We start from the raw sequence: 18,775 nt of genomic DNA, 5'->3' as shown, positions 1-18,775 counted from the left end.
GTTAAGACTTGTTTTCTGGCCTCAAATGTGGTCTATTTGGAAGAAAATTTCAGTGAGCTGGGTGCCAGTGCCTCATGCCTATAATCATAGCTACTCAGAAGGCTGAGATCTTAGCATCATGGTTTGAAGCCAGCCTAGGCAACTACTCAGAAAAAGCTGGAAGTGGCTCTGTGGCTCAAGTGGTAGAGCACAGAGAGGCCCAGGGACAGCACCCAGACCCTGAGTTCAAGTCCCAGGACAGGCAAGAAATAAAAAATTTCAGGGATTCCTGAGAAGATATATGTATTGGGCAGCTACTGGATAGAACATTCTGTCAATATTTGGTTTGATTTAAGTTTTCTGTTGTTTATGGTCTGGATTTGTACTGATAAAAGTGGATGTCTATGTCACCCATTATTACTGTATCTGGACCTTTTTGTCTCTTTATATTTAGTATTGTTGGTTTTATGAGGCTGGGTGCACCAACATTTAGTATATATCAATTAATAATTAGTCTATCTTTTTCTAATACTAGTGATTGAGACTCATGGCTTCATACTTGGTAGGCAGATGCTTTATAACACCTTTAACACGAAGCCACTCTCACAGTCCTTTTGCTTTTAGTTTGTTTTTCAGATGGAGTCTCACTCTAACTTTGTTTGGGCTGCTCTTACTTAAGCCATGATCCTCATACCCTTGCCTTGCAAGTAGCTGAGATTACTGACCTGAATCACCACACTGGTTTACTTATTTGATATGCTCTCACTAACTTTTGCCTGGGCTGTCCTCAAACTGTCATCCTCCTGTCTCTACCTTAGGAATAGCCAAGTGTTACATTTTCTTGATGGATTGTTTTCTTTATTGATATATAGTGCACTTTTTTTTTTCTTTTTTGTCAGTCATGGGGCTTGAACTCTGGACGTGGGTACTGTCACTCAGCTCTTCAACTTAATGCTAGTGCTCTACCACTGGAGCAATACTGCCACTTGCAGTTTTCTGGTGATTTATTGGAGATAAAGAGTCTCACAGACTTTCTTGCTTGGGCTGGCTTTGAACTGCAATCCTCAGATCTCAGCCGCCTGAGTAGCTAGGATTACAGGCATCAGCCACCAGTGCCCAGCCTTATTTTTCTTAATTTGGCTTGAAGTATGCCTTATGAAGTATTAGTATAGCTATTCTAACTTACTTTCAGATTCTATCTGCTTGAGGTTATCATTTTTCCATCCTTTTACATTCAGGTCTTTTTAGTCCATTTAGAGTGTTTTGTTTTTCTTGCTTCCTTCCTTAAGATTACCTCACATTGCTGCTGCAATCCAGGATATCTTGTTTGTGTTCCAGGGAGCAGGAATGAGGAAGTGGCCAAGGCAATAGGACAAGTTAAGTTAGTTTCTTTTAAAGCCCTATCCAATGACTCCCTCTTTTAAAAAAAGGTTTTTTTGAGTGTGTGCTGGTACTGAGGCTTGAAATTAGGGTCTGGGTGCTGTTTTTTGCTCAAGGCTAATACTCTACCACCTGAGCTACTGAACTACAGCTCTGCCTCTGTTTTTTTGTTTTGTTTTTTTCTAATTTTTATCGGTGCTTAATTGGAAATGAGAGTCTCAAGGACTTTGCTGCCTTGACTGGCTTTAGATGCCATCCTCTGATCTCAGCCTTCTAGTAGTTAGGATTACAGGCATGAGCCACCAATGCCTGGCCTCTTTTTTTTTTTTTTAAGTTTTGAAAAGATTTTTTGGCATAATTAATTTATAAGGCCATTGTGGCCTTTCCATTTATGCTTTTTTCTTTTTGCTTATGTGGTGCTGAGGAATCAATCCAGGGTCTCATGCATGCAAGGCAAGCACTCTACCACTGAGCCACCTCCCCAACCCCACATACATTAAACCATAATAATCCATGTTATTACTCTCTTTGCCCATTTCCATTCCCTATTAACAGCTTTCAGAAATTTCTTATGCCATTTTTATATAGATACAATGCATATGTGGGTATATATTGATTTGTAAGCATATCTCATCATCTATTTCTCTATCTGTATATGTAAGTCTTTAAAGTCAGATTTTGAAAATGATATGTTGGTGAAACTAGAGTATTGACATTTCCTGATATTACTGTACAAGTGTACATCAGTGCTTGTAAGTTCAGAAGTGCTTGTTTAGGGCCGGGCGCTTGTGGCTCACGCCTGTAATCCTAGCTACTCAGGAGGCTGAGATCTGAGGATCGCGGTTCAAAGCCAGCCCGGGCAGGAGAGACCATGAGATTCCTATCTCCAATAAACCACCAGAAAACCGGAAGTGGCACTGTAGCTCAAGTGGTAGAGCGCTCGCCTTGAGCTGAAGAGCTGAGGGACAGCGCCCAGGCCCAGAGTTCAAGCCCCACGACTGACAAAAAAAGAAAAAAAAAAAAAAGAAGTGCTTGTTTAATGAACTTGTATGTGCCACGGTTTGGTGCATCTGTCTTAACAACTGTAATTTCTTCTTCATGGGTCATACAACAAATACACATAGAGATAGGAGAGGAAATGAAGAGAAGAAACTTTATACATTGTTAATGGGAATGCTAGTTCAGCCTCTATTAAAATCAGTATGGAGGTTCTTCAAGAAACTGAAAATGGAGCTGCCGTATGAAACCGGTACAACTCGTGGGCATATATCTGAAGGAATATAAAACAACATATAAGAAAGATATCTGTACCTATGTTTATAGCATTACAATTTGCCAAAGTCAAGGTATGGAAATAATCTTAGGTTTCCAATAACAATGATTGGATAGGGAAAATGTAACTACCTCCAGGTGGTTCTTAGGAAGACTTAATGACTTAATATTTGCAAAGTTCTTAGAGCTAAAACACATGGAAAGCACTATACAAATGTTGCTTAAATCAGACTTAAATAGTGCTGGCTGCTTACAGGGCATCTTATTGTATACTGCCAACCCAGGAACTCTTGAGGTTGGTGCTGTTTTCCTTCCTGTTTGTCAGTGTACACTGGCTGTCTAGTAAAGATAGAATGTATGGCTTTTAGGGACAGATACAAATTATCTGTAAGAACTGGCCCTCTGTTCTTTGGAAACAGGAAAAGAGTAGATTGCTAATAAGACTACTATCAACAACTTCTGTGGCAGGAAATTACCAACAGTAATCCTAGTCCAGGCTGAATAGGGTCATTGTAATCTGCTACAAATTGACAAGGCTAGATATGTTCTTTGGGGCATTGCTGTAATACTACCTAACTTGTCCTTAATTGAAATAAATATTTTGTTACTCAGAGAAAATTCTGCCTTGGGCCAGGAAAATTCTGAAAAAAAGCATAAATGGGATGGAATAATTCTTTTAATTTTGGGTTTTTATCAGGAGAAATCTACAACCTTTCATTAAGGCAAGAGGTTTCTGGGAAAGACATGCCAGATTGTTCAAGAAGATCATGTTGGGCCTGTTATGTGTTGGTAAGATAATGAGAATTGGGCTGGTAATGTGGTTTGGTGGTAGAGTGCTTGCCTAGCATGTGTGAAGCCTTGGGTTTGATTCCTCAGTACCACATAACAGAAAAAGCCAGAGTGGTACCGTGATTCAAGTGGTAGAGTGCCAGCCTTGAGCACAGAGAGGCTCAGGGACAGAGCCCAGGGACAAACCACAGGACTGGCCAAAAAAAAAAAAAAAAGGATACTGAGAATTAGTGGAAGCTGGAAACATACTCATTTTAGTAATGTTACTTTGTGTCAAGTTGATTACTAAATGGAAAGTATTTTAAAAGACAACCAAACTGTATTTAAAGTCTTCTGTCAGTAACATGTAGGGCTTTGATGTCAACATTAGAGGCAGCCTATGTAGTGAGATAAAAATTGTTGGGTTCAGTTGGTGAACAATGGGTCATACATGGCTTTACTTCTTAGTGGTAGTCTTATTTACCTGGTTTTGAACGAGAAGAAAGGGTAACCTTTTAATATAACTGGGCTAATAAAGCTTCAAAAATAGATGACTGACTGGTTTTTGAAGTGTCTAAGATGGATGCTGATCAAATATATGTGATGGGTAGGGAGAAGATAGCAGATTAAAGGAAAGGAATAAGATTTCACCAGGAGCAAGTGAAAATATGTGGTCAAACTAAGTAAGTAAGACTGTCTTTGGGAATCCCAAGAAGATTGCAGTCAAACAACTGCCTGGCCTTGAGTAGTGCAGTCCAATTTGACAGGAAGACTGGGTGGCAAGATCTCTGGAAGGTTTCTCTTGCTATAAGTCCCAGGTGCTTAGGGTTGAAGCTTCATTTGCTCTGTGGAAGCTCTGTCTTGCTGACCCTTACCTTCACTTTCTTTCTTTAGCTTATGCTGCTTACTTCCTGGCAGCTTGCATCCTGGATTTCCAGAGGGCACTGGCTTTGTTTGTCATCACCTGCCTAGTAATATTTATCCTGGTTTCTCACTTTCTAAAAAAGTTCTTTGGTAAAAATTTAACAAGATATCTGAAGCCCTTTAGAAACCCCCACCTGAGACGCTGGATGAAATGGTAAGTGTGTTAGCTTTTGGTTTCTCTGATCAAAAAACCTCAGAAAAAGAACTTGGAGGAGCAAAGGTTTATTTCAGGTCACGGTTTTAGAGTTATCAGTCCCTTGTTGCTAGGTCTCATCACTGTGGGGTTGGTTGTTGGAAGGCAGAGTATCATGGTGGAGAGCACATGACTGAGCACAGCTGCTCATCTCCAGCATCCAGGAAGCAAAGATAATAAGAGCAAGAGCTATGAGACAAACTATACTCTTCAATATACCCATAGTAACTACTTCTTCCAACTATGTCCCTTCTTCTACAGTTTTTAACAGAGAATATAGACTCATTACCTTTATTGGTGCCTTCATTTGATGCAGTCTTTTTCTCAATTAGAAATCCATCACTGGATTAATCCACTGATGATATCAGAACCCTTGTGATCCAGTTATTCTCCAGCAGTCCCACTTCTAAATACTGCTGCACTGTGGATCAAGACTTTAACACACGAGGTTTGGGGCAATATTTTAGATTCATAACAGTAATATAAGAATTCTCAGGTCTGCGAAGGTGGCTCAGTGGTAGAGTGTTTGCCTTGCATGCATGAGGCCCTGGGTTCGATTCCTCAGCACCACATACACAGAAAAAGCCAGAAGTGGGCACTGTGGCTCAAGTGGTAGAGTGCTTGCCTTGAGCTGAAGAGCTCAGGGCAGAACCCAGGCCCCAAATTCAAGCCCCATGACAAAAAAAAAAAAAAATTCTGAACATCCTAGATGCCCCCAGTGAATCTCAGATTCCAGTCGAATTCTTTGTATTTTGCCCTCCATTGACAGTTCCAGAGTGATCTCTCAGCTTTTCACCTATACTCTGCAAAATTTGTTGTGGAGCACAAATAGCAACAGGCATCTAATCACCAGATTTAAGTCCAGTTTCTTATATTCATGGGTTAACATTGTCAGGGAGCAGGAGGGACTCGGCTTCAGAGAAAAGTTTCTGTGTCTTTAAGCATTAGAGCCCAGGTCAGAAATGAGAAAAATCCATGCATTTCTTCAATGAAGGAATCAGAACAAAGACATTAGCAGCTACAAAAACTTATGAAGTTGATTTGCTGGTCATCTATTTCTCCTATAATCCCTGTTACATTTTATACATTCTTTTCTCTAGTCCTCCATACTTCTTGCACCCTTGGATGTCTTTTACATTTCCTTAGAATTTAGAAGCAAACTTCCTGTTTAATATATACTGTACTGGATTTACAGTAGCCATAGCTCATCTATCCATGGCATGCACATGTGCTTTGGTCATAAGTCAGGATTAAGAGAATGACTTTACAACTTTATTTACAAAGTTCTTATTTCTCCCCTTTCCTTGGTGGATGCACAGATAATAGATTTTGTTAATGTTTATAACAATGATAATTTGGAGATACAATATCAGATTACACTTAAATTTTGGGTTATAATTATTTGACACTAGGGAAATAGAGCTTAAAATGACTTTATTCATTAAGCAAAATGGATTATGAAAGTCAGATTTTACTTCATGAGATGGGCTTCCAGGAGAAGGGCTCCAAATTCCAATTCTGACATATAATGAATTTCATTGTTTTGCTCCAGAAGTGTCTCAGTGAACATTGTGTTCTTTTTGTTTTGGTTTCATCCCTGATCTCTTTTCTAATTCTTTTCTTCTTGGACTCGAAGGGCTCTAACACTCAGACATGAGAATACCAGTCTGTCATTAGTCAAATGTGTTTGTTACATGAAAGGACCATGAGCCCTTAAATACTTGATTTGTGACTAGGCCTTTAATCTTAACCTTAGAGTGGTAAAAAAAAATTGTGTACAGGCCCTCAGTGCATACTTTTCCTCCTTTTGGGATTTAGTCTTTTGGTTATTCAAGATTAAGTTTTTATATCACATCTCATTGATATGGAAGCTTGAGAAAAAGGAAGTTTGTGATTTGATTGTAAGAAAAAGTTGGGGGAAAAGAGGTAGAAACTAGAGAACTACTAGATAAATGATTCTCAAAATATCTCTCTAATCAACAAACTATTGAGATATTTCACTTATTCTTGGGCTGAATTTCTGCTTTTCAGAGGTGAATTTATTGTTTTTCATTTACTGCATTGACAACATAGACTTGGTCTTCCCTCTTCAGGGGGTTCTCAGGACTCTCAGTGGTTGGCCTCATCCTGTGGTTGGCTCTTGACACCGCTCAAAGGCCGGAACAGCTAATCTCCTTTGCAGGAATTTGTATGTTCATCCTCGTCCTGTTTGTCTGCTCCAAACACCACAGTGCAGTGAGTTTTGGGTATTCAAGTTGATCATAACATTACATAACAACAAGGCCCAGGTACTAATTTTTGTGTAGAGCATTACATAATTTAAAAATATGTATGTCAGAAAGTGGCGCTGTGGCTCAAGTGGTAGATTGCTCGCCTTGAGCTGAAGAGCTAAGGGACAGCCCCCAGGCCCAGAGTTCAAGCCCCACGACCAACCAAAAAAATTGTATGTGTCAAGTATTAGTTAAAAGGCATAAAACTGGTTGGTATTATAAAGCATGCCTATAATCCCAGTTACTCAGAAGACAGAGGTTTGGAGAATTGCAGGTAGGTCTAGTTCAGGTAAAAAATAGCAATATCACATTTCAATACATAATCTGGACTTGGACATATTTTGTGATTTATAAATTCCTGTCATATTTTTCTTTAACATTCTCTCTGTTCCCTACACCATTCTATCCTAGACTTACCATTAAAATCTTAGATTGGTTTCACCTAGGGCATATATATCCATTTTAAAATTTCATACACATGCATTGTCCAATAGGGGTTAGAACTTATATTGGATTGATTTTCTTATTGATTGTAGGTGTCCTGGAGAACGGTGTTTTGGGGCTTGGGTCTTCAATTTGTCTTTGGGATCGTGGTCATCAGAACAGATCCTGGATTTAATACATTTCAATGGCTGGGGGAACAGATCCAGGTATGAAAACTGAATGAAAGGTTTGGTCTTTTGGAAGTGTAGAGAAGGAGCTGGTTGCTGGTGGCTCACGCCTATCATCCTAGCTACTCAGGAGGCTGAGATCTGAGGACCACTGTTCAAAGCCAGTCCGGGCAGCAAAGTCTGTGAGACTTATCTCCAATAAACCACTAGAAAACCACAAGTGGCACTGTAGCTCAAGTGGTAGAGTGCTAGACTTAAGTTGAAGAACTAAGGGACAGTGCCCAGGCCTCATGACCAACAAAAAAAGAAGTGTAGAGAAGGGAGATGTGAAGGAAGCATAAGATTAGGCTGCATCATGTTAATGGTGTTGGTGTAAGATCTGTTTGTAAAAAGAGAAAGTAATGGAGTACAGCAAAATATATGAGATAACTGATCTGCTGAGTGTTATTCAGTGAGTCACTTGTGGGGACACAGCTTACCCAAAGCCGGTGAAAGGGAAACCAACTTTAGTCCCAGCAGTAAATCCTAATCACAGAAGATGCAGATCCCATCTTCTCTTGTGTGTCCTGTCTGGATTCACTCTTGTTTTCTGTATTCTCCCCTTCCCTTCTTCAGATTTTCCTGAACTACACTGTGGCTGGTTCCAGTTTTGTCTTCGGGGAGGAGCTGATCCAAAATGTCTTTGCTTTTCAGGTTATGTCTGTTTCATGGTCAAGAAAGATGAGCAGTAGAGGGGTTGAGGAGTAAAACAAAGGAAGAAATGTATGTCTAAGGGATCAGCCAGCCAGGTGCTGGTGGCTCCTGTCTGTAATCCTAGTTACTCAGGAGGCGGAGATCTGAGAATCACAGTTCAGAGCCAGCTCTGGCAGGAAAGTGTGTGAAACTCTTATCTCCAATTAAACAGGAACAACCAGAAATGGAGCTGTAGCTCAGGTGGTAAGAGTGCTAGCTTTGAGCAAAAGGTGCTTAGGACAGGACCTAAGCCCTGAATTCAAGGCCCAGGACTGGCAAAAAAGAAAAGAAAAAAAGAAAAGATCAGTTAGCCTGTAGACCAATATGACTATAAGAGTTTAACTTCATCAGTAAAGGAAACAGCATCTATCCCTTGCATTTGATAATTACTATCTTGAAACTGGATGAAAGAGTGATAGGAAGAAAAGCTCAGAAACATCTTGTTAGTACTGAAGGATTTGCAGCATATTTAGAATTTATTCCTAAAATATAGTGAATTTCTAAACAAAACTAGAATACTGACATCTACATTTAGAAGGCTGAAACAGTTTACTTATTATATATTATATATATATATGTACATATATATCATATAAAGTAATCTCTCACTAGATGCCCAACATTGTTATTACAGTCCTTACCAATCATCCTTTTCTTTGGATGTGTGATGTCCATTCTGTATTATCTGGGCCTCGTGCAGTGGGTAATTCAGAAGGTGAGTCATTTTCCTATATAAGTTAGGAGATGGGCCTCCAGTTTGGGATCTGTCAAGGGCATAAAAATGACCCTCACTTTGGAAATATGCTCATCCATAGGAGGTAGAGTATGTTGTTCTGTAAAAACAATATGAAATGGCAAACACGGGGCTGGGAATGTGGCTCAGTGGTAGAGTGCTTGCCCAGCATGCATGAAGCCCTGGGTTCAAATCCTCAGCACCACATATACAGATAAAGTCAGAAATGGTGCTGTGGCTCAAGTGGTAGAGAGGCTCAGGGACAGTGCCCAGGCCCTGAGTTCAAGCCCCAGGACTGGCCAAAAAAGAAAAAAAAAAAAGAAATGGCAAACATTCCTAAGCATTCTGATATTAAGTGGTCAGCCAGGTCCTAGGGCCAATGGGCAGAGCAGGGAGAAAAGCTAGGCTGGACCACCTTTTCATACAGTTTGAATATACTTGCTCTTGAATTGAAGAAGCCCATGGTTTGGTTAAGGTTGTTTACAACTTGTTTTGTGACACCATTTTTGTAGCCTTGAGTTTTCTTATCAGTTTCTGTGTCAGGAGGAATAGAGGTTTTGTTGGACATCCTCCAAGCCTCCTGATATTGATGGATTAGTACTCTGAATTCTTTTAGATTACCTGGGTTTTGCAAATCACCATGGGAACCACTGCCACAGAGACCCTGGCTGTAGCAGGAAACATCTTTGTGGGGATGGTAAGTACTCTGAGTCCTTCTTAAACTCAGAGGACTCAGTTCTAGCTTCCATCATTAATGCCTAAAAATGCTTACTAAGGCACACTTAATATGAATGGACAGTTTTAGCCACTGGTACTACTCTTCTTCCTTTTCTCTCTTTTCTCTCTCCCCCCAACCCCCACATCTCGTTCTCTGCCAGAACTTGGGCATGAACTCTGGGCCACTTGGCTCTTTTGCTCAAAGCTGACACTTACTTGAACTACACATTCACTTCCAGCTTTTTTTCTGGTTAATTGGAGATTTAAAAAAAATCTCTTGTATTTATCAGCATGGGCTAGTTTTTAGCTACAGTCCTCAGATTTCAGCCTCCTCAATAGCTAGGATTATAGGAATGAGCCTCCAGTCTCGATTTTTTTTAAAGACCTTGTTATACAGCTTCAGGCTGTACTAGATAGAACTCAATATGTAGCTCAGGATGGCCTTGAACTGGTGATCCTCTAGCCTAGACTTGAATCAACTTCTTACATGGAAATATGGGCAAATGACCTGGTCCAAGTATTATTCCCCTTTCTTCCTTCAACTTCCTGTAACCTTTCTTTTTGAGAGTCTCCAATGAGGGAACAGCTTGTCTTGCTCAGGACTAACATGAAAATTTTTTCCCATAATACATGTGTCTGTAGAATACTTGTCTTGAATGGAGTAGGTACTCAAGAGACACTGTTGACATCAGTTCAACATTAGGGATTATAGCTTGTCAAATTAGCAAGTAGTTATTTCTGAGGTCTTTTTCTCCCAAGGATGTAAGTTGATTATCTATAATCATTCTAGTTTGGCCTGCTAGACTATAATCTTTTAAGAGGAGGAACTTTGCCTTATTCATATTAATATCCCTCAAATTTAGTATAGTACATCAATACTTTAGTTGGTACCTATTACATGATAGATAAATCTTAGGTATATGCTAAATGTAGCTTTCATAGTTGGGCCTTCTAATTTTATAGATTTCACAGACATTATTTCTTTTGATTCATTCATAAAAATGGCTTCAATCAGTGATTTGTAATTCATGTAATGAATATATGTAAGGGTCTAATATGTCTTCAGGAAATATGCTATATTCCACAAACTCATTCAGCCAGTGTGTTGTTTTAGACACTGAAAACAAAGGAACACATCACTGGTGAGGTGATACCATGATTAGGTGCTGGGGGAGTGAGGAAGTTTCTGGAAAAGCAAAGAGCAGAGCTTGTTGTTTACCTGGTAGGCTGTCTGTCTATTGAATAGCACTCACACTATGTGTGTAATAAACTGAGTCTCTGGACGGGGCTGGGACTTTGGCATAAGGAATCATACCCTCTTGGAACATGACTATTCTCTCGTTTATAGACAGATGCACCTCTACTCATCCGTCCCTACCTTGCAGACATGACTCTTTCTGAAATCCATGCAGTGATGACTGGAGGGTTTGCCACCATCGCAGGCACTGTGTTGGGAGCCTTCATATCCTTTGGAGTAGGCACAGCCACATGATCATTCCTGGATGAGCCCATGCTGGGTTCTACAGTGATGCTGACCTCAGTCTGGTATTACAGATTGATGCATCATCCTTGATTTCTGCCTCCGTGATGGCTGCCCCTTGTGCTCTTGCCTTGTCTAAGCTGGTATATCCAGAAGTAGAAGAGTCCAAATTCAAGAGTAAAGAGGGAGTGAAACTGCATCGTGGGTGAGTCTGAGGAGGAATGTAACTTGAGAGATGGTGAGGCAGTTGAAGTTAGGAGTAGCCTTGTAGAGAACACAGACTTCAACCCTTCCCAAAAGGAAGAATGAGATTCCATGTTCCCTCTTGCCTGTCTCTGCCTCCAGATACTCATCTTCATTTTCTTTGCTTTAAGCTTTACACCTGCCTCTAGCTTCTGGTATTCCCATCCTCTCTGACCTTGGTATCAGTGTAATTAGATGGTCATTATATCTGATACAACTTCTAATCTCCACAAATGCACTCACTAAGGAACTCCACCACCCCTCACACTGGTCTTGTACGCACTTCCTGCACTACAAAGAAATGCTTACTCTTCTTTGAGGGCCTGAAACTGCTGTAGGTAACATTCTTTCCTCATGCTTGATAACCACAGGAAAGAGAAGAATATCTTGGAAGCTGCCAGTAATGGAGCTACAGATGCCATAGCACTTGTTGCTAATGTAGCAGGAAATTTGATTGCCTTTTTGGCTGTTTTGGCATTCATCAATGCTACTCTCTCCTGGCTGGGAGAACTGGTGAATATACATGGGCTCACCTTCCAGGTATAGGATTACATTTGTTGATTTTCTTCCTCCTGGTGGTTAAATAATCTTTGAATTTAATATGTCCTCTGGATTCACAGTAAGCTAGGAGAAAGCATTAAGAAGAGAGGGAAGAGAAGAGGAAAAGACTGGATCAAAGTTCCAGAAAAGGCAACAGGCACCTGACTTTTGTTATTTGTTGTTTTTCCCCCCCCCTTGGGTTTCTTTCTTTTACTCAGGTCATCTGTTCCTATGTCCTAAGGCCCATGGTTTTTATGATGGGTGTAGAGTGGGCAGACTGTCCAGTGGTGGCTGAAATAGTGGGAATCAAATTCTTCATAAACGAATTTGTGGCCTATCAGCAACTATCTCAATATAAGAACAGACGTCTATCTGGAATAGAAGAATGGATGGAGGGAGAGAAACAGTGGATTTCTGTAAGTGACAATCCAGAAAAGCATAACCAGCACAAGGTCTTGGTAATGGATATCTGAGGGCAGACAGAAAGTGCAATACAGAAGTTGGTAGCCGATCCACAGGTGCTTTCCAGGATTGCAGACCTCATCACAAAGTAAGCATGGTTTCTTAGCAACCTTGTTTTTGGTACTGGAGCTAACTACTCCAAGGTCTGTGGGTTCTTTCTCCCCTGCAATGACCTAACTTTATAATTGTTGAGTCTTTACAGTTAAGGCAGTTGAGAGAAGATACAGTTTTTTGGATGTCTAAGCCCCCTTCTTCATTTTTATGATTAAATGGCTATGAAGTTACTTCTTTTTTCCTCTTCCTTTGTCTTTCTACATAATCCTGTTTATTCATCCTCATCCTATTTCTTCTCCTTATTCACAGCCTTTATCGTGGTGGTTAGAATATTTTTATCTCCATTGTAACTCAGCAAGCAGTTATTTTTAACATTATTTGTGTGCTCCTTATAATAGTATAGAAAAGAGTAGGTGCTCTAAGCACTCTGGAACGTCTATCATGATTATAAGACTGCACACATGGGACTGAATTTATCTGCTTATCAATTTTTTGTTTTCCCTAGGTGAGAGCTGAAATCATTACAACATTTGCACTCTGTGGATTTGCCAATCTTAGTTCCATAGGAATCACACTGGGAGGCTTGAGTGAGTTGTTAACTTTTCCCAGCTCTCCAATAAGCCAGCCAGATCCTAGCTTTTGTAGTGAGCTGTTCTTGGTGCTTAATACAAGTTGAGATTCGATAGAGAAACTGATGTGAAGTGGGACCTATAGGCTTCAGTTAACTTGGATAATCACTTGCAGAGTCCTTTTTTCTTTGTATCAAATGCCCAAGGTTATTTTTATTTTACCTGAGGGAGAAAATATAATGATATATTTCTATTTTCCATTAAAATATATGTGTACTACAGTACACATATAATTTTTTCAGTTAGTAACAAAGATATTTTCTGAAACTAGTCTACTCACCATCTGTCTCCATAGAATCAAGATTTACACAGGAATAAAAATAATATAAATGAAAGCTGGGTGCCGGTGGCTCATGCCTGTAATCCTAGCTACTCAGGTGGCTGAGATCTGAGGATCGCCGTTCAAAGCCAGCCCGGGCAGGAAAGTCTGTGAGACTCTTATCTCCAATAAACCACTAGAAAACCAGAAGTGGCGCTGTAGCTCAAGTGGTAGAGTGCTCACCTTGTGCTGAAGAGCACAAGGACAGCACCCAAGCCCAGAGTTCAAGCCCCGCAACCAATCAAAAAACAAAACAAAAAAAAATAATATAAATGAAAGCAATAGAATAGATAATAAGAGTGCATGGGATAAAGTATTGAGTTAAAAGCTTAGACTTACCAATTGTGGGAAGAATTAGTCTTTGAAATAGATTGAACTGATGGAGATATTGCTGAATGTGGCTGATTATTGGAAGAATAGCATGAGGAAGGTGGAATGGTCCTGGAAGGCAAGGGCAGGTGAATGACTAGCAGATCCCCAGTGGTTTGGAAGATTAAAGTTAGAAATGAATCATAGAATAAATGGAGTAGAAGAAGAAATACAATTCAGTGTATAAAAAAACCATGTTATGGCAATTATATTCTGGAATAGAACCATTAAATTTATTTATTTGTAGCTGATTGAACAATTTGATCATTATAGTTTATCTTTTCCCTTCTATTAAACATCTATCTATATTGCTTTAACTCTGATGTCTGATTGATAGTTATTGTGAAATAGCATCTAGTATTGGGATATGCATGTATGTCTAAGGGTTAAGTGAATGTTGCTCTCCTTAGACCTCTGGCTCAAAATGGTCTGTATAATTCTGGTCCAGGCTTTAAAGTACCAATCTCAACTGGAAAACACTAGGCATTTGTACATGGCCTAGCACAACTCAGAGCCTTGCTTGTTCCAGATACATTTTGGATATGTTCACAGAACCATTGAAGTGAAGATATCAAATGCATAATCCCTGACTCAAGAAAAGTTTGAAGCTGGGTGTTGGTGGCTCACACCTGTAATCCTAGCTTCTCAGGAGGCTGAGATCTGAGGATCACGGTTCAAAACCAGCCCAGGCAGGAAAGTCTGTGAGACTCTTACCTCCAATAAACCACTAGAAAACCGGAAGTGGTGCTGTGGCTCAAGTGGTAGAGCGCTGGTCTTGAGCTGAAGAGCTGAGGGACAGCGCCCAGGCCCAGAGTTCAAGCCCCACGACCGACGACCCCCCCCAAAAAAAAAGTTTGAGTGGTGATCCCTCGTTAAATGTATATATATATATACTTCTCAGGAAAGCACTGGCACCCCCAGGTGGTTGGTAGTAACACCATCACCATATTTATCTGCTGGGTTTTCTTCCTCTACATTCTTCTAAATGGGGACTCGTGGAATTGCTGGGTAGGGAAGAGATCAATTTAACTTTCTTGTGTTGTCTGCAGCATCAATAGCACCCCAACGGAAGAGTGACTTTTCTAAGGTTGTGGTCAGGGCCCTCTTCACAGGAGCCTGTGTATCCCTTATCAGTGCCTGTATGGCAGGTAGGTGCCTCAGCATGGTCTCTTGGCTGAAATCATTTCCATAGGTCATGACAAGATATCTCTCAGAACATTGATCTAATTCTCCATTCTACAATTGAGTAGGAAGGGTTCCTCTTCTACAGTGTTTCAATTCAGAACTAAACAAGAAACAACTCTAAGAACAGGTCAGATCTTCCCCCTCAGTATATACTTTCATTTTCCAGGAATCCTCTATGTCCCCAGGGGAGTTGAAACTGACTGTCTCTCCTTCTTGAACACAAGTTTTGTCAACAGAACGTATGAGACCTATATGTGTTGTAGAGAGCTCTTTCAGAGGTAAGTGATCACTGAGTCCCTGCTTCCTCTTCTTACAGGCTGTCCTCCATGAAACAGTCCTCTGAAGGTATGAGAAATAAGGCCTTGAGGATAGATAGTCCTCTGGAGACTGAGTAGAGTACATGAGAGAAGATATAGGTAGTTGTGATGGTCTAGATCTGTGTTATTTTTCCCTGGCCAAACAAGGTTCTACTGTGTTGGTAGGGTGCTAAGGAGTAGAGAGTCAAAAGAAGGGTTGTTTCTCTGATAAGAAGCTACTGTATTTATTGTTACTGAAAGACATGGAACTTCAGTGATGGCCCTAAGTGGCTAATAACATATAGGCTTCTTCAGACAGAAATTTAGACCAAAAAAGATAAAATTGATCCTACCTACTCAAGAGGCTGAAATCTGAAGATTGAGGTTCAAAACTAGCCTGGGCAGGAAAATCTGTAAGACTTATCTCAGTTAAATTACAAAAAAAGCCAGAAATATAGCTGTGGCACAAGTGGTAGAGCACTAGCCTTGAGTAGAAGAAGCTTAGGGACAGAGTGTAGACCCTGAGTTCAAGCCCCAGAGACTGGCATACACATTTAAAAAAAGACAAAAATTGAATTTAAAAATCATGGTTAGTTTACATAGTGTAAGAATGAACTTGTTCAACTAATTCCAGGACATGAAGAGAATATATCACTACTGAAAACTAATGACACATAAAAGGATGGATATGAGGAAATGGAATGTATGGTACTGTCAAAGTGAAAAGTATGTGTACTTGTACACATAGGCAAGTGAGGACAATAAGGCTGAAATATCATAAAGGCCTTGCATGAAACACTAAGGAATTTTTATTTTGACCTTGAAAAATTTGAATACTGGCATGATTAACTATTCTTTTTCAAAAGATATATTTTTTGGTAGCCTTTTGGGTAGTAGGGAAACCAAAAATCATACTGCTGTAGTTGAGATGGTGAGAACTGAATTTAGGTAGTTGTGAAGAAAAAGATGTACTAGTCCAGGGAAAATCAGTGGTGTTGATCCTCAACTAGGTAGGAGGAAGGGATGTGATGAAGATGAAAGGGATTGTCTTTTTTCTGGCTTGGGCAAGTAGGTCCAAGGAGTGCCATTTTTTCATTGCAAGAAAGAGGACTAAGTCCAGAGATGGGAAGAAAGAGGATAGATACTTTATTTACCCTATTCAGTTTTGGACATGTTGGGAGTACCTATATAACTACAGTGAAAAGGTATTTACAGTCCATCCATCTGGAGTCTGGGTTCCAGAGCTAAAGCTAGCTTTGGAAGTTATAAATAAGTATGTGATCTGTTCACTGTTGAGTAGATATTTTGCAGTTAGCTGGTTAGCAGATTGTCAGGCCAAGTAAATGAGTATTACCCTGTCGATTTGGAAGCTGCCACCAGAGAAGGCAACCAATGCTCTCCAAAAAATATCTTTTTGATGTACTATTAATGATGAATTATGGGCTGGGAAGGTGGCTCAGTGGTAGAGCGCTTGCCTTGCATCCCTGAGGCCCTGGGTTCGATTCCTCAGCACCACATAAGCAAAAAGAAAAAGGCCGGAAGTGGCGCTGTGGCTCAAGTGGTGGAGCGCTAGCCTTGAGCTGAAGAGCTGAGGGACAGCGCCCAGGCCCAGAGTTCAGGCCCCACGACCAGACCCCTCCCACCCCAAAAAAAGATGAATTATGAGCCGGATAGATCAGTGGTCTGCAATAATAGTAATTCCTATGTTCTTGTTGTATGGTTTATCAGTGGATTTCCTAAAGCCATATACTGAGGGTCATTAGCAGGTATTATCTAAAAGGGACAACGTTTTTGTGTTATTTATTTATTTAATTAAGTAGATTTCCTTTCTCAAGAGGAGAATAGCCTTGGGTTCATACCTTATTATTATTTTTAGAAAAATATTTAATTTTATATCATTACAATGCAGATTTTACCTCAAACACCTAGAAAAGGAGTATCTAAATGGACCATAGTAGGGTTCTTTGACAATGTCTATTAACTTAGTTATGAATGAGAAAATACATTTAAAGTACTTGCTTGATTTGTTTTGTCTTTAGTTTCATATACTTGGTATACTTTAATGATTATGTTTTCTTGCCTTGTTTTTCATCTAACTCACTGTGTATCTCTGTGGCTTTTCATTTAAGTACTTCTCTGAATGGCACCAGCCTACCCTCTTTCTTGGGTCCCTGGGAAGACAAGGAATTCAGTGCCATGGCCCTTACTAACTGCTGTGAACTCTACACCAATGCTGTCTGTGCCTAAGACAGCAGTCCAGTTTTATAGTAATGCTGATCTTAACAGTTTTTTTTTCTTTTTTTATTGTGAAAATACTGTACAGAAGGGTTACAATTACATGGGCAAGATAATGAGTAAATTTCTTATCAAGCATTGTTGCCTCCTTCTTTGTTTCCCCTTCCCATTCCTTCCCATATACCCCTACCCCACCCTCCTACCCGATCCTCCCCACCTCTTAACAGTTTTTTTAATGGCAAAGATATTTATATACATGGGATTCCCATTCTGTAGAAACTCTTTAAGATTTATGATAGTAACATGTAAAAGATTCATTTTGATTGACTGTATCCCAATAATGAAAATTAGCATTCATTTTTTCATTGGTTGGTTGAAACAAACAGGAAATTCCTCTTGTGTTCTCCTGAGCTACTATTTGAACAGGTAATAATTAACATATTAAAAGAATCTTGGAATTTTTGCTTCTGGTTACACTGCTAAAATGACGTGTCATAGTGTTCTATAAAAGTGATTTAGCATGTGATGGGAGTAAGGAAACGTGTATTTCATATGTAACTAAAGATACTTAGGAAAGACATGATAATTTAATAAGTTTTTCTACCTCTCTCTCTCTCTCTCTCTCTCTCTCACACACACACACACACACACACACACAAACCTGCAATCTCTTTAATATAGTTACACAGTAAACAAAATATACTTCTAAGTCAAGTGCTAGTGGCTCACATCTGTAATCCTAGTTACTTAGGAGGTTGAGATCTGAGGATCACAAGTTCAAAGCCAACCCAGGCAGGAAAGTCAATGAAACTCATCACCAATTAACCACCAAAAAGCCAGAGGTGGAGCTATGGCTCAGGTGGTAGAGCATTAGCCTTGAGCTAATGCTTAGGGCTCTGGGACAGTGCTCAGACCTCGAGTTCAAGCCCCAGGATAGGTACAAAAATAAATAAGTAAATGAATGAATAAATTTCTATAAAGTTTGTATATAAACTTCTAAATAATATCCATTTCTTTCTTTTCTTTTCTTTCCTTTTTCTTTTTGGCCAGTTGTGGGGCTTGAACTCTGGGCCTGTGCTCTTCAGCTCAAGCCTAGTATTTTATCACTTGAGCCACAGTGCCACTTCTGGTTTTCTGGTGGTTTATTGGAGATAGGAATCTCACAACTTTCCTTCCTGGGCTGGCTTTGAACCACGAATCCTCAGATCTCAGCCTCCTCAGATCTCAGTTTCCTGAGTAGTTAGGATTACAGGGGTGAGCCAGCAGTACCTGGCTAGTAATAGCCATTTCTTAAAGGTACTTACATTGTTTAGCATTCTGATTTAGTGCATCTCTGTTTACTCCCAGTTTGTAGTGAATCCATTAAAACAGTACTTTTCAGTGG

At 39.9% G+C, this 18,775-nt stretch overlaps 1 protein-coding gene across 2 annotated transcripts in view; it reads left to right on the top strand.

Annotated features, from left to right (window-relative positions):
- Positions 1-17,796, top strand: part of Slc28a2 (solute carrier family 28 member 2) — a 34,233-nt gene extending 16,437 nt beyond the window's left edge. For both annotated transcript variants that reach the window (XM_070026640.1, XM_070026639.1), the window contains exons 4-18: positions 3,329-3,420; positions 4,294-4,477; positions 6,610-6,751; positions 7,323-7,436; positions 8,013-8,090; positions 8,764-8,844; positions 9,479-9,559; positions 10,928-11,053; positions 11,134-11,264; positions 11,674-11,842; positions 12,061-12,258; positions 12,864-12,945; positions 14,725-14,823; positions 15,027-15,138; positions 17,286-17,796. In XM_070026640.1, the coding sequence (XP_069882741.1) occupies positions 3,329-3,420; positions 4,294-4,477; positions 6,610-6,751; positions 7,323-7,436; positions 8,013-8,090; positions 8,764-8,844; positions 9,479-9,559; positions 10,928-11,053; positions 11,134-11,264; positions 11,674-11,842; positions 12,061-12,258; positions 12,864-12,945; positions 14,725-14,823; positions 15,027-15,138; positions 17,286-17,403 (1,807 nt within the window). In that variant the 3' untranslated portion in view covers positions 17,404-17,796. The remainder of the gene's footprint in view (positions 1-3,328; positions 3,421-4,293; positions 4,478-6,609; positions 6,752-7,322; positions 7,437-8,012; positions 8,091-8,763; positions 8,845-9,478; positions 9,560-10,927; positions 11,054-11,133; positions 11,265-11,673; positions 11,843-12,060; positions 12,259-12,863; positions 12,946-14,724; positions 14,824-15,026; positions 15,139-17,285) is intronic.
- The last annotated feature ends 979 nt before the right edge of the window (positions 17,797-18,775 follow it).

This window comes from Dipodomys merriami, unplaced genomic scaffold, assembly GCF_024711535.1.
Source record: "Dipodomys merriami isolate MVZ:Mamm:240054 unplaced genomic scaffold, mDipMer1.0.p SCAF_185, whole genome shotgun sequence".
Taxonomy (NCBI): Eukaryota; Metazoa; Chordata; class Mammalia; order Rodentia; family Heteromyidae; genus Dipodomys; species Dipodomys merriami.
This window is presented reverse-complemented; position numbering and strand designations above follow the sequence as displayed.